The 16,023-nt window shown below is 38.1% G+C and overlaps 1 protein-coding gene across 1 annotated transcript in view; it reads right to left on the reverse strand.

Moving 5' to 3' along the window:
• Positions 1-15,470, reverse strand: part of LOC150079904 (nuclear receptor-interacting protein 3-like) — a 41,422-nt gene extending 25,952 nt beyond the window's left edge. The window contains exons 1-3 of the mRNA XM_090383562.1: positions 15,371-15,470; positions 8,890-9,045; positions 259-426 (exon numbers count right to left, since the gene is read on the reverse strand). Of these exons, the coding sequence (XP_090239688.1) occupies positions 259-426; positions 8,890-9,009 (288 nt within the window). The 5' untranslated portion in view covers positions 9,010-9,045; positions 15,371-15,470. The remainder of the gene's footprint in view (positions 1-258; positions 427-8,889; positions 9,046-15,370) is intronic.
• Between the last annotated feature and the right edge of the window lie 553 nt (positions 15,471-16,023).

A 16,023-nucleotide genomic window follows, 5' to 3' on the forward strand; every position in this document is an offset into this window, starting at 1 on the left:
AATCATTATCATTAATTATAATTAATATTTTTATAATTATATAATCAATTATTTATAATTCATCATTATAATTAATCATTATTTTACTAAGTATCTTTTACTAATTTTAATAATAAATAATTTGTAAATTTAATTAAATCTCCCCTTTATTATTTTTCTCTTTCTCCATTAGGGTATTATTTTATTTTTAGAATTACACCACTATTTCTTTCACAGTTGTAACACCAATGTATTTTTAAAGCTCACGGTGACACTCACCTCGCATTTGACCACAGGAGGGACATGCATTCGACCTAGCCTTGTTTCCTCTTCAAAGATTGGCACTGGCATGTTGCTGAGGTATGATTTTCGTTGAGGTGCCGTTTTGACTTCAGGCACGAAAGGCTTCGTTTCGTAATTATTCGAGTTGACTATGTTTGAGTGCCGCTGAAATATCAAGAAAGAAACTAAAGTGAAATTAATGACTTAATATAATCTCTAAATATCATTCATAACTTTAAGTCGGTTCCTTCTTTTCAAGAAACTTTATTTTTTAATTAAAAAAATTGTTTCTCTTAAAAAACATCTTTTAACGTCCCACATTCAAAATCCCACGTTGCTAATAGATATTCAAAATTTCTATATTTAAATTATGCAGTAAGTGGTCATTTATTATTATTATTATTAGCCATATGGTGCAAGGAAGCCTGAGGCTTATGCTGCACCAGCCAAAAAAATTCCCGAATTACTCTGAGAGAGAGAGAGAGAGAGAGAGAGACAGAGCAAGAAAGAGTCAAAAATAGAAATGAATCACCAAGAAAAGAAGAATGATGATATCCAGCTTCGGACCCTGGGTGTGCCAAGCCCATACTCACAGGTACGCTTACCCTTTTTCATTATATTAAGAAAAAAAAGCACAAATTGCAATTCACAAAAAAAAAGGCGCCATTACTTTCTAGAAAAGTTCCACGATACCAGATTTCTGCCTCAGGGGATACAATGTACCCAGTGTTGAATCAAGGGGGTGACGGGGTGAGTGTCACCCCTGGAGGAATAAAATTTCCCCACAGTGAAAAATAGTAATTTTTAGTTTATAAAACACGAATTCAATAAATTTATGTCATATTATTATTAGCCATATGGTGCAAGAAAGCCTGAGGCTTATGCTTCACCGGGCAAAAAATTATGAATTACCATGAGAGAGAGAGAGAGAGAGAGAGAGAGAGAAAAGTAGAAGTGAATCACCAAGAAAGTGAAGAATGATGATATCCAGCTCAGAACCCTGGGTGTGCCAAGCCCATACTCACCAGATATGAGCCCCTTGGGGTATATAAACACGAAATATCACATCAACTAAGCGTGGTACTTGTTAGGTGGTACATGGCAAAAATAAATCACTAAAATCAACACACAAAATTTTCAATATAATTAAATAGGCAATATTTCTGGCTGCACAAATTGTAACTAAACGTCACTATTTCAAGCGTCCGCATTTTCGTTTTATGGTTTTCATTATTCCTTTTATTTTCACACCAAACATCTCTTGATAGTGTTTGACACAAACGGTCTGCTTGTGACTTTTTTTTTTTGTATATCGCAAACAAGATTGCAGGCCGCAAATAGTTTAGACTGAATTGGTTCCTGACAGATGCTATTGTAATTGTAATTATAAAGTGTCCTGTGGCTTTCAGGGGAGTCTGCAGCCACTAATTCAATCGTCAGCAATTTCGCTTTATGGTTTTCTCTTTTTTTTTTTTTTTTTTCATAGCAAGAGTCTACTTGTGGCTAATTCTTACTTTGTATATCGCAAAGTAAGAAAAAAGTTTGGTCGTAATCTATAAACAATACATTTTATAACCTTTTCATTGTAATGCATTTATACTGTAATATTGCAAAATTGCATGAAGATAAGCTGAGAGCCCAAATGATTTATCGGAAAAATTAATAAATGATTGATAGACATGCAAAGAAAAATCAAAGAAGAATAGCATTATTACAATACAGTACTTTCATGTTTTATTATACAGTAATTTGCATATACATATATATATATATATATTTTTTTTTTTTCAAATTTTAATCGGTCATTTTCATATTAATCTGTGATTATTAGGATTAATGTGGTTTTTGTGAATTGACTGTTAGTATTTAGATGTTAAATAATAAATTTAACGTCTAAATACCTTTTTTTTCCTATTTGGTTTTCTGATATTCTGTTACTATAACATTAATAAATATGCATAATCTGTCTATTTATATTTATGAATAAATTTATATTTATGCATATTATGCATAAATATAAATATACAGATTTGTTGTTGTAACATATACATATGTTGTAAATATTAAATAAAAATAAAAAAATACAGGGTGTCTCAAAAATATTGGTACAAACGTTTAGGGGAGGTAGGTAACATCTAAATTAATGTGAATCGCATAGGAACCCATAACCGGAAACGTCACAGGAAAGTAGTAGCAGAGGCACAAGAAGCAGAAATGCCACAAGACAGTAATTAGTGGCAAGCATTTATTTGACATAATATTAACAATGGAGTACGAGATGGATGCATTTCATGATGCTAGAACAGATGCTCGAAGGTTCCACCATGAGATACGATGCATGCGTGACACCAACGCAGCATGGATTGGCGGACACGGGTGGACACACCTGGAGTTTCTTTGACAGTAGCAGCAGCGCAGACGAGTCTCGCCACGAGATCCATTTCCGTCTCCACAGGCGATTCATACATGATAGATTTGAGAGGGGTCCCCCACAGAAAGACTTCAAGGCGTGATAAATCAGGTGAGTGTGGGGGCCAGGCAATGGGTCCACCACGGCCAATCCATAGACGCCCAAAATGCCTGTTCAAATGGTCACGAACACACCTTCCATAATGGGCAGGCGTCCCGTCATGTTGAAACCAAATGTTGTGTCTCACATTTGCTGGAACATCGTCAAGTAACCCTGGTAGAACTTGTTCAAGAAAGATCCGATATTTAGCGGAGTTCGTGCGGGATGGTAACAGGTGTGGGCCAACTAAGCAGTCACCGACCATACCTGACCACACATTTATTGCGAAGCGATGTTGTCCGCATGGGGGCAACGTGTAGTTTGTCGTGAGCCCACACATGAGCATTGTGCTGATTCAATAGGCCTTCCTGAGTGAAATAAGCCTCATCCGTGAACAAAACATAGGCTGGTAAGGTCAAGTCTTGAACACTTTCTTGGAGAAACCACTGCGCAAAAGCCACACGTGCAGGATGATCTTGGGGAGCAGTAACTGAACCCTTTGGAGATGAAAGGGGTGTAAGGAATCGTCGTGCCGGACACGCTGTACACTGCAACAAGACACTCCTAAGGCAGAGGCAATGGCACGGGTGCTGGTAGTAGGATTATTCTGGACGGCATTCAACACACTTTCTGCCATGGCGGGAGTTCGCGTCGAATGTCGTCTGCCTGCACTACTACTGTTACCTCTAAACGACCCATAATCGCACAAATTTTGATGCACACGTGCAAACAAACGGTGGTCCGGTACATGTCTGTCTGGGAAACATTCTCCATAAATTCGTTGAGCAGCTCGTCCATTGCCCTCTGCTAATCCATACACTAGGTGCATGTCTGCCAGCTCACAGTTCCTATATCGATTCATGCTCTACATGCGGCGACTACTGCTTGAATGAGTAAACCAGAAATTTTCCCTCTCACGAACTGATGTACAGCGCCGCGTACCGACTTACGGTGACATTTCCAGTTATGGGTTCCTATGCGATTCACATTCCTTTAGATGTTACCTACCTTCCTTAAACGTTTGTACCAATATTTTTGAGACACCCTGTATATTAGATGTACCCCCGAATATTAAAATGTACCCTCGAAGTTTACATTCTCTCTCCCGGTGCAAATGCTCTGGATTCAGCACTGAATGTACTTGCTGACCATACCCTGGCTACGCCACTACCACAGATAAAAAAACAGGTACAAAACAGGTGATGTGCATATGCAATTCAATGCGAAAATCACTGCCTTTTCCACTCAGTGTGAGGAGGTTTGTGATTAAAACCTCCCGAAGAGGAAGGTGCCGCAGGTTATGCTCTCGTGGGTATGACCGTTGATATAATCACCGTCCTCCCCCACAGCGACCGAATGTGGGGAGGGTGGTGATTATATCAAAAATTATAAAATCTGGAATTCGAATCCCACTAATGATGAGAGGAATTTTCATGGATATTTTTCACAACTTGGCTGAGTTAGTCGGTCACAGAGAAGGGGAATATGGTTTTTCCTCCCAGAAATTCAAGTTTTTCATCCAGTAAATCAACCACAGAACACAGGCAATTTACAGACATATTATATATGGCACAATATGCCCTAAGTTGTTGATGCGTCTGAAATCCTACAACTACAATTCCCTTTAACATATAACATAATGTGTTCATTGTTTTTCACTATGGTGTTCACCACCTACAACGCATATATATATATATATATATATATACAAAGCATGTATTATGACCACCCCTATAGAAACTGAATGTGACCCGTTGACCACCTGAGGTACGAGAGTGCGCAGTTAGTCGACCTACTTGGCATAGATAAGATGCCAATGGTTCAGTAGTGGGTAAAAGGAAGGATTTATCAGACTTTGATAAAATACAGATTGTGGGTGCTCGACGAGTTGGTGCCTCGATTTCCTAAATGGCTGAATGGTGGGGGTGTTCAAGAAAAGCAGTAGTTAAAGTGTACCAGGCCTGGCGTCAAAATGGTCAAAAAACTACCCGATGGCAAAACTGCAATGGTCAGCGAAAGGTTGACGTTAGAGGTGAGCGCCGGGCCGACGACTCACACAGGCGAACAGGCACAGCACTGTTCACCTGTATGGGCTATACCAGCAGACAATCCCTACGGCATCCTCTCCTACCCAAGGCACAGCGTAAGAGACCTGCCTGGTGCAAAGAGCATGCAAGTTGGACGTTAGAAGACTGGAAGAAGGTGTGCTGGTCGGATGAGTCATGTTATTTACTCCACACCATGGATGGTCATGTACGGATTTGGCATTAACAACATGAGGCTCTTTAGCATTAGCATTAGTAGAGGCATATGATGCAAGTAAGCAAGCTTATTCAGCATCAGCCAAAAAAAAAAAAAGAAAAAAAAAAAAAAAAACAACCACTACTCCCATTTCACCCCTCAATTCGTTCGAAATACCTGTCCAGCTGAGCCTTAAATTTGTTTAGGCTATCAACTTCAACAACAAGCGATGGAAGTCTATTCCACAAACCAACTGCCCGCTGGCTAAAGGCGAATTTCCGCACATCTATCCGACATCCGTCCTTCCTCAATTTGAATTTATGCCCTCTCAGGTGATTATTCTGAGCAAGAGGAAGAATTCCATCGGCATTGAGCATGCTCAAGCCATTCAAAGCCTTGTACACCTCTATCAGATCACCTCGGCGATGCCTAGTCTCCAGGCTCTGTAATTTGCAAAACTTAAGCCTTTCTTCGTAAGAGCAACCCTTTGTTCCATTCACTAATCTTGTTGCCCTTCTCTGTACTCGTTCCAGCAGCTCTACATCCTTCTTGAAATGAGGCCTCCAGACCTGTATACAGTACTCAAGGTGTGGCCTGACCAATGCCTTATACAAGGGAATAATCACATCCCTGTCCCTGCTAGAAAAATTCCTGTATATCATTGACAAGACACCATGAGCTACTCTTGCAGCTCGTCTGCACTGCTCAGAGAACTTCATATCTGCCTGCACAATTACCCCCAGGTCCTTTTCATTCTCTACCACTGTCAGCGTAGTACCACAGAGTTGATATGTTGATCTGGGGTTACTGTTTCCCATATGTAGTACTTTACATTTGTCAATGTTAAACTTCATTTGCCACCTCTCAGCCCATCTGCTCAACCTTTCCAGATCCTGTTGCAGCAGCATAGTATCAGTAGTGTCCTTAACAACCCTGCCAACCTTTGTATCGTCTGCAAACTTGGACATTAAGCCTGATACACCATCATCAATATCATTTATAAATACAGAAAACAACAATGGACCCAACACTGAACCCTGAGGAACTCCACTAATAACATTAGTCCACGTTGAGCAGTGTCCATTGATTACCACTCTCTGTCTTCTGCCACTCAACCATCCCTTTATCCATAGCAGCAATTTGCCTCGAATGCCACACTTCTCCAATTTGTGCAGCAGTCTTCCATGCGCAACAGTATCAAAAGCCTTTCTAAGATCCAAATATATAATATCAAAGTTATTCCCTGCATCCAGTTCTTTTGTGACTACATCATAGTATCCAATCAAATTGGTCAGACAAGACCTGCCCTTAACAAACCCATGCTGTGTCTGAGCTATAACTGAATTCTTGTCCAGATGATCCTGCAGTGCTTCTTTAACCAGTGCCTCCATTAATTTTCCTGGAACCGAAGTTAAACTAACAGGTCTATAATTACTTGTGTCAGCCTTTGATCCTCCTTTGTGAATTGGGGTTACATTTGCACATCTCCAGTCCATGGGTACCTCCCCTGAGTCCAAAGAAGCTCTCATAATTATGGCTAGGGGTTTGCTTACTTCCTTTGCTGCCTCCTTTAATATAACTGGATAGATCCCATCCACCCCAGGTGCCTTTTTTATGTTTATCCTCAACAATTTCTCCTCCACTTTCCTCTCAGTTATTAGAAAATCATCTAGCTCACTGCCAATGTTTACTTCACCTACGACATTCCCCTTCCTGAATAACTCCTCATGTGTGAATGTAGATGCAAAATACTCGTTTAGATTGTTAGCCACCTGAGCTGGATCCTCAACTGTTGAACCATCAACATCCAGTGGACCAATCTGATTCATCCCTTTCCTTCTTGAGTTTAAATAGGTAAAGAACTCTTTTCTGTTTTTCTTTGCATCCTTTGCCAAGGATTTCTCATAATCTGCCTTTGCCTGCCTAATCTCCTTTGTGACTTGGTTACAGACCAACTTATATCTATCATAGGCTTCCACGTCACCCATTAATTTGTATGTATCCCATGCATTTTTCTTCTCTGCCATATGTCTCATTAGTTCATCTGACAACCATTTAGGCCTGAACCTTGAACAATATTTCTTGGTTGGTATGTAAAGCCTGGTAGCTTCCAAGATTAGTTCCTTGAATGCTTCCCATTTTGAATTTGCTGTTGGTAACATCATCAGTTGGTCCCACTGTATAGAATTTAAATATTGTCTCAGACCAGCATAGTCTCCTTTACGAAAGCAAAAACCCTTCCCTTTACCTCTGATGGTAGTTACCTCCTTGAGTAAATCCCACTTCAGCACACTGTGATCACTGCCACCCAGTGGTTCATTTATCTGCAGATTCGTAATGCATGAAGAATCACTACTGATAATCAGATCAAGAGTATTACTCCCTCTAGTTGCCTCCCGAACATGCTGTTGTAGAAAACAATCATCCAATAAATCCACAAAAGCCTTGCTAGTGTGTGAGTGACCAACCCACAAATTCCAGTCAATATCTGGGAAATTAAAATCCCCCATTATAAGACTCTCTGATTTACTGGCCCACTCTATTTCCCTGTACAGTATCTTATTATACTCATCAGAGTCATTAGGCCTATAGCACACTCCTACTCTCAATTTTGATTTACCTATGCTTATGTCACACCAAACTGACTCAACACTGCACTGTCCAGCGATGTCAACTGGCTTCACTTCCTTGGATTTTATGTGTTTTTTAACTAATAGCATAACCCCTCCTCCCTTCCTATCCTGTCTATCCTTTCTTAGACGTTGTACTCCCCAAATTCCAGTTCTGCATTCCTTATATCTGTGTGACACCACGTCTCTGATATCCCAACAATATCTGCCTTTGATGTTTTGAGTAATACCTCAAATTCATCAAATTTATTTACTAAACTCCTAGCATTAGTGTACACGCAAGTATACATGCACCTGTTTCTATTCTTAGCTACTTACTTAGCTACTTACTCTATTATTCTTAGCTACTTCTCTACTATTCTTAGCTACTTACTCTTGATGCATCATGCATGGTATCAAAAGTGCAAGGCAGTGGAGATGGTTGTATGGTGTGGCGCATGTTTCACTGGCCGGAACTTGGACCCCTGGTGCATGCGGAACAATGTATCAGTGGTCTCCGCTATCGTCAACTGCTTGCTGACTGTGTACACCTCACTATGTTACACTTTTTTCCGAATGGCGATGGTGCCTTCCAAGATGACAATGCGCCATGCCATCGGGCACTTGTTTTGAGGAATGGTTTGAGGAGCACAGTTCTGATTTTCAGCATATCGATTGGCCTCCGAACTACGCCGATATCAATCCCATAGAGCGCTTGTGGGACACTATGGAAAGGCATATCGTCTGTATACACCAATCACCTCCATACCTACACTGCTGACCGCATTACACACAGCTTGGTTGACCATACCTCCCGAACGCTTCCGACATCTTGTTGAATCAATGCTGAATTACTGAGGGCAAAAGGAGGTCCTATAAAGTATTAGGTAGGCGGCCATAATTCAGTGATCACTCAGTATATATAATAAATATATATACTCAAATGAAATTTTTGATTTTGACTTCTCTGTGTTCTGAAACAAGGTATTCTACTACTGATTGAAAACTGGTTTAATGTTCATGTTGTTTTCCTATTTAAAAATAAAAAAGAACCGTTCTTATTTTAATTTCATAATTTATTCTTTTCTGTACACACTTAAGATACTGTGAACTTGATGAAGATTAAATAAAGAAACCTAACCGCTGAATAAAACATGTTTGAACTTAAAAAGGTGGATGTGAATAACTCGTAATGAACTTAACTCGTATATAATCCAAATATATAATAAACATATCGGAGGATTGGTCGATGGCATAGCAACCACTTACCCTATTGGCGAGCGTAGGACTATCTGAATCCAGTAGTTGCTCTATGGTGGCACGACTTTGAACTCTCCGTTGTTGTCGCCTTAGAGCCAAATGGCGAATGTCGGTGTCACCATCACTCATCGTGGGAAAAGAGGCGCCACATCATGGATTTACTTTCTGTAAGAACAAAAATAAAACAAATCTGTAGTTTGATCAGTATGCAGAGCAACACAACTGGACCGGTTGGTTGATTAGCTTAGCCCAACAGTCAACAACCTTTCAAGAGAAAAGAAATCTTTATTTTATCGCTAAAAATATTTCGAGAGCCGCAACGTATATATGACTGTGATTTGTATAATCACAGTCACACATATATACAGGATGAGTATAAATATATTCAGAATGAATTTAACTTTTAAATTTTAAAAGTTACTATATGCTATGTAAAATACACAAATACGGGTTTCTGCGTAAGGGTCCACGACAATTCGTTGCAAGATTATTGGCGGTTACTACAATTCGGTGAGTACGACAATTTGGTGTATTACACAGAGAGCTACATTCGGTTTAGTACTATACAATAAGTTCTCTTCTACTTCCATGGGTATTTCGAACTCTGTATATGATTAGTTTTTATCCTTATTTCCTTGTTTATATCCTAATCTTCCTTATCATTATTTAAATTCGTGATTCATACTCTCAGAATTCTGCTCAAGGTCCTTTCCATAGAAAGGGGATTTGTGACTCGGGACTGTTTCCATTAGCCATAAAAGCTTTACGAACGCCTAGCGAAAAACTATTTTCTTCCTAGCTTGACCCCAGAAATTTTTTTAGCAACTAAGCCTGCTACTTTGTTCGTTGTTTATCTCTACTTCTATTCTATTTCTTAGTTGTGGGTATCAAGAATTAAATCTCAAGCTTTCGCTACATTATTATTATTATATTTTGTTCGTAAGAGGTCGCTAGTTTGATACTATATATTTTGAACAGTTCATATTCCTTCTCTTTCCCGGCTTTCGCGGTTAGTGAAAGTTGTGTTCTCTACAGAGCCAATTATAAACTACATACCTAATGCATATTTTCCCCCTTTTTATTTTCGTTTTGACATAATTTCTGCTGTGCTTTAATTTTCTTAATGCTTTAATTAATTCCAAATTATTTACATCTCTCAGTTTTAACCTCAACTTTAATGGCATGTATTTTATATCCGAAACAGAGTTTGATATTGTAACCTTAACTTGCAATCTTGATGATCGGTTTTAGATAAGTGATAAAGTTTTTGATAAAGGTTGCAAAATAATGAAAGGTTGCAAATTATGTGACAATATCTTATTGCTTAGTATTATTTCATTTTGTATTATATAATTTCTTCTTTCCCTCTGGCTATCCCTAAACTAATTATACTCACTCTTTAGTACTATTCTATTTCTCTCCCCTTCCTATTGACCTTATTACTCTTATTGCTAAACTTATACAATATATATATATTTTTTTTAATCCCTTTATTTGTACAAAAGGATTCATGCCGATTCTTGTCATAGGCAAGTTGGAGAGTGAGTACGTGCCTATTTCAGCATGACTCCGTCCATATTTTATATTTATTATAAATATTCTTCGTTGAATCTTTCAAATTACCAACCTCTACGACGCCGGTTGGGAGTTTGTTCCAATAACCAACCACCCTCTGGCTGAAGGTAAATTTCTGCACAACCTGAAACCATCCTTCCTAAATTTGAATTTATGCCCCCTCATACATGTAGTCTGACCGAGAGAAAAAAATGCCATCACCATTTAGCTTATTTGTTCCATTCAAAGCTTTTAACACCTCAATCAGGTTATCTCACAGATGCCTAGTCTCCAGAAGCTGTAATTTGAAAAACTGAACCCTCCACCTCACCAGTCTTGTTGCGTTTTTCTGTACCTGTTCCAAATGACCCACATGATCCAGGGCCGCTGCGACCCTATGTGGCGCCAGTAAGCGAAATCAAATTTGCCGCCCCAAAATATTTCGTTTAAAAAATAAAATAAGGTATAAATAATTATTATTAATTTATTGAAAAAGAAAAGAATTACAACATATCTCACATATTATAATATAATGAAATAACAAAACATTCTGAAATTCTGGAAATAAACTTTAAATTCTAAATCACAGTAATCGTATTCTATCGCAATAATAAAATAAAAGGAAAATTATAATTAAAAAAAAAAAATTATACATGTTTCCTTGCTTTAAGAGATGCGAATTTATTAATTATTTCATTTGCATTTGTTTGTTCGAAATGATTATTTTCTACTGAAATAATTCCCAAATTAGAGAGTCATTATTGAGACATTGTCGATCGTAAATAATTTTTGATTAATTTTAATTTTGAAAAACTCCATTCACCTCAGGCAACTGAAACTGGTAAAGTCAGAAAAAATTGGCATTAGCATTAGTAGTGGCATATGAGGCAAGAAAGCAAGCTTATACAGCATCAGCCAAAAAAAAAGGGGGGTCCATTTCCCATTCGCCTCTCCATCCGCTCCAAATGTTTGTCCAGTTCTTCCTTGAATTTATTTAAGCTATCAACTTCCACAACGACAGATGGAAGTTTGTTCCAGCATCCAACTACCTGCTGGCTAAATGAAAATTTCCGCACATCTATTCTAGAACTGTTTTCCCTCAATTTTAATTTATGCATCCTCAGGTTCGCAATCTGAGCAAGAGGAAGAATCCCATCAGAACTGAGCTGCTTAGCCATATACACCTCAATCAGATCACCTCGCAGGCGTCTAGTCTCCAGACGCTGCAATTTGCAGAATTTAAACCTTTCTTTAGAAGAGCAACCCTTTGTTCCCCTCATTTGCATAAATTCTTAATGCAACTGCTATATTTGAAAAAGTATGTTTAAAATTTTTAAAAATATATTGTAACACCTTAGATGGAGCAACATTGTTTTTAATATAAATTTGAAGTACTCTTAAGGGGCTCGCATCTGGTGAGTACAGCATGGGCTTGGCAAACCCAGGGTTCTGAGCTGGTCTCTCTCTCTCTCTCTCTCTCTCTCTCTCTCTCTCTCTCTCTCTCTCTCTCTCTCTCTCTCTCTTTCTCTCTCTCTCCAGGGTAACTCGGAATATTTTTTTAGCTGGTGCAGTATAAGCTTCAGGCTTCCTTGCACTACATGGCTAGTAATAATAATAATAATGAATGCGTATGAATCAAATAGTATAGAGAACATGTTCCATGTTCTCTATACTATTTGATAACGCAGAATCATTGATAACTATTTGATAACGCAGAAGCATTGATGAAAGAATTCAAAGAAGAGCTGAAAGGAGGTGTAAAAGTAGGAGGGGAGAAGAATTACAGAGCTCCTTGGAAACCTTGAACAACACAACAAAGGAGTGAAATATGAAGATTAACAGCAGTAAAACCAAGGTAATGTTATTTTCAAAGATGCCAGGAAGAAGAATCAATGTAATATTATATGGAATAAAATTGGAACAGGTCGACAGATACAGATACTTGGGAAGCATAATGACAGAAAATGGAAAAATCCTGGAAGCAAAAAAAGAATTGCAATGGGGAAAGACGCATTTAGTAATAGAAAAGAACTATTGAGAAGAAATTCCACGAAGGAATTAAAGAAGCAAATGATGAAAACATTAATATGGTCTGTTGTACAATATGGCTCCGAAACATTGACACTGGGAAAGAGGAGATTAGACGCCTAGAAGCTTTTGAGATGTGGGTGTGGAGGAGAATGGAAAGGGTGAAATGGGTGGACACAGTGAGAATGAGGTTTTGAGGAAAGTAGAAGAGAGAACGTTAGTGAAGAATAAGAAGTCAAAACAACTTTATAGGACATCTATTGAGAAGAGAAAGCATGAGAGGAAAAGGAATGAGTGGTAGATGTGTGGGAGGAGAACTGTTGGGAGAAGGAGAATTGGAATGATGGCTTGGATGAGAAGAGCAAATTATACAGGAATTAAAAGTACAGTATAGCACAAGATAGAGAAGCATGGCGCCAACGGAACCATAAACTTGCCTGAGGGCAGAGAACGTGAAAAAATAAAGATTTTATAACTACAAAATATAAATATGAAACACAGATCCAGATAAGCACTTAACGTGTCTGCATTTTCATGTACTGTATTTATTTCAAATGAATTATTTTCCTGCCGTGTTGAAAGTCGCGTTGATCATCTGATTGTATAAAACCAATCGGATGACCAGCGCGACTTCTGGATATGTGGGACAGGCGGTTGGTTGGGTTTTATGAGTAATACTTTTGCAGAATGGTAATCCTTTAGCTCTTAATTCGTGCTTAGCTGCAGTACTAATTGACTCATTAGCCTGAAGGCCAGAGGTGCGAACAATACTCTCCCAGTAGAGTCTCGTAAGCCATCCATTATATGAAAATTTTCTTAGTTCTACTGAAACTATTATAAATGTAATTACCCAGGGGGGTTTAAAAAATATCGTTAAATAGAAAATTTCTCTATAAAGAAGTTCATTAAACAGAGGTCCAACTTGTATATATAATTTTTTTTTTTTTGGCGCCCTCCTGAACTGCCGCCTGTAAGCGACGCTTACTTCGCCTACTCACTTTCTGCGGCTTTGCCCACATCTACGTAAAATGAGACCTCCAGACCTATATTCAGTACTCAAGATGTGGCCTAACCATTGCCTTATACAATGAAATAATTTCTTCCTTATCCCTGCTGGCAAAATTCCATTATATTATTGCCAAAACCCCATGAGCTATCCTGTCAACATGTTGCAGTGCTCAGATCACAGAATTTATCATTCTCTACTGTGCTGAATGTGGTACCACACAGCTGGTATGGAAATCTGGAATTACTGCCACCCATATGAAGTACCTTGCATTTGTCAATGTTAAACTTCAATTGTCACTTCTGCCTAATATATCCAGATCTTGTAGCATATCCTGATTACCTTGTTTAACAACCCTGCCAACCATGTTATCATCTGAAAACTTAAGACTTTAAACCAGATATGCCTTAATGAATATAGAAAACAACAAGGCCCAGCTTTGAACCCCTAAACTCTGAAAAGGCCCGTGTTTGAATCTGGTCAACGAGTAACCTTTATGGGCTTTTTTGCTCTGTGCCTGAGTGAGTTAGTCGGTCTCAGGCGAGGATAACAAGTTTGTTTTTGTTCCAGAAAAGAGGAAAAACGACCAGAGCACACATGCAATGGATATAAAATTATGCAATTCTCTAGTGTTCTAATATCATTTTTTTTTATGCAAAGGGACAGTTGGTACAAAAAAAATTCAAATTATTATATTAGGGCCATCCGTAATTTCTTACATATACCCGAATATGTATTATGTCTATAAATTTCATGTGTTCTCTGGTTGATTTTCTTGTTTTGCTGGACGAAAAACCCGTTTCTGGGGGGGGGGGGAAACCTTGCCATCTACGCCTGAGAACGACTAACCCAGCCACGGATTGAAAAAAGTCCATTAAAGTTCCTCGCGTCATCGACGGGATTCGAACCCGGGCCTTTTCCACGCGGCGTGGAGAGGACGGTGACGATACCACTGTGCTGCTACCCGCGCTGATCGAACCGTTGGTGCAGTCAGACCTCAAACAATCCCAATAAAAAAAAAAAAAAAAATGGATACGTTTCTGATTTCAAATTCGAAATCTGTTTTCAGGCATACGCTTCCGGTATTTAAATCGATTTCGATATTGGAACACATTTCAGTATGGAAATCCGAAACGTAGCCAATTTTGTTTAGTATTAAAATTGTTTGGGGTTTAATTTTACTAATTGTGCTTTGCATACCAATAAATAAATTAAAATACATCACGTGGAAAAGTTCGTTTACTAAATATTTCTTACTCAGTAGTAAGAAGTTTAATTGCTTTTTTCTTTTTTTCTTTTTTTATAAACGAACAGTTCAAAGTGGAACCGGGTAGTTTGGTGGTCTAAAATGAACAGTGCACTTAACTTGGAATTAGAGAATAAGGGTTATTACCTTTCTAACGTGGAAGAAGAGATATACTAAAATTGGTGAATAGCTGTCAAGATGATGCAAAAAGCGTCAAAGAAAAGATATATATATATATATATAAATTACAGAAAGAGAGAGAAATAGAATAAAAGCATGCCAAATACTACAACAGGAATATCGTTGTTAAGCCTAATCGTCAAACATACAAATTGTGAATGCGTCTGTTCCGTTTTATTACGATCAGTCGTCTGCTGTAGAAATTGAGTTGAAGAAGGCAAAAGAAAATGATTCTATTTCCTTTTTCATCCTTTCACAGACAAGAACGAAAACGAATTCTAATTGTCTATCAAGTATCCGTATGTTTAGCTATCACACTTGTTTATTTCAAAACTCTCGTCTGCTTCAATCAAAGCAGACGATATTGTTCACCCAACTCTTCTATCATACTAATAGGAGTTTGGAAGAGAATAAAATATCATATTTTAACGAGATAAAAGAATGAAATAAAGGAGAGAGAGAGAAAATGTTCTTACCTCGCCACTGACATATCTTCTGAGTCTGAATTCTGTGTCATTTCTAGCAGCCATGTGCCTCGACAGGAGAAAACTATGCGGTTACTAAGCAACCTTAACTGTAACAACAGGCACTTCAAGATTATTAACCAACACTACGATCGATAAACGTACACGCAGTTGCAAACGATTTTACTCTATTGATATCCAAGGTCTGAAGGTCACGTGTAGCTGAAAACATTGTGGGCGTTGATGAGGGTTATGTGTTGTAGTCCTGTTGCTTCCCTTGTTGATAGAAACTGAAAACGGATAAAGCTATCGGTGGCATCACTATAATGTAAGAAAAGGTCAGCGAGCCCTTTTTTGAAAATGAATCTATTGGTTTTTAGGACAGCGAAAGATACTTTTTTTGTGTGTCATGAAAGTAAACAAACAAAAAATAAATAATACCAATAATAAAATGAATAAAAAACTATTATGTATATGTACATTTTTATTACAGTACTAAATTAACTATTCATTTTAGAGTTACATACTTATTTCAAGTTCAAACTGAATTTTGATATTAGGATGTGAAGTGGAAAGATTAAATTATATGTGGTCCTTGGCTTAAAATGGGTAGAGAGACTATCTTTGGATCTTTGGATTACATCAAAACATAAACTGATGCCACA

The sequence above is a fragment of the Mastigoproctus giganteus genome, chromosome 10, assembly GCF_048544385.1.
Source record: "Mastigoproctus giganteus isolate SK-2022 chromosome 10, ASM4854438v1, whole genome shotgun sequence".
Classification (NCBI taxonomy): domain Eukaryota; kingdom Metazoa; phylum Arthropoda; class Arachnida; order Uropygi; family Thelyphonidae; genus Mastigoproctus; species Mastigoproctus giganteus.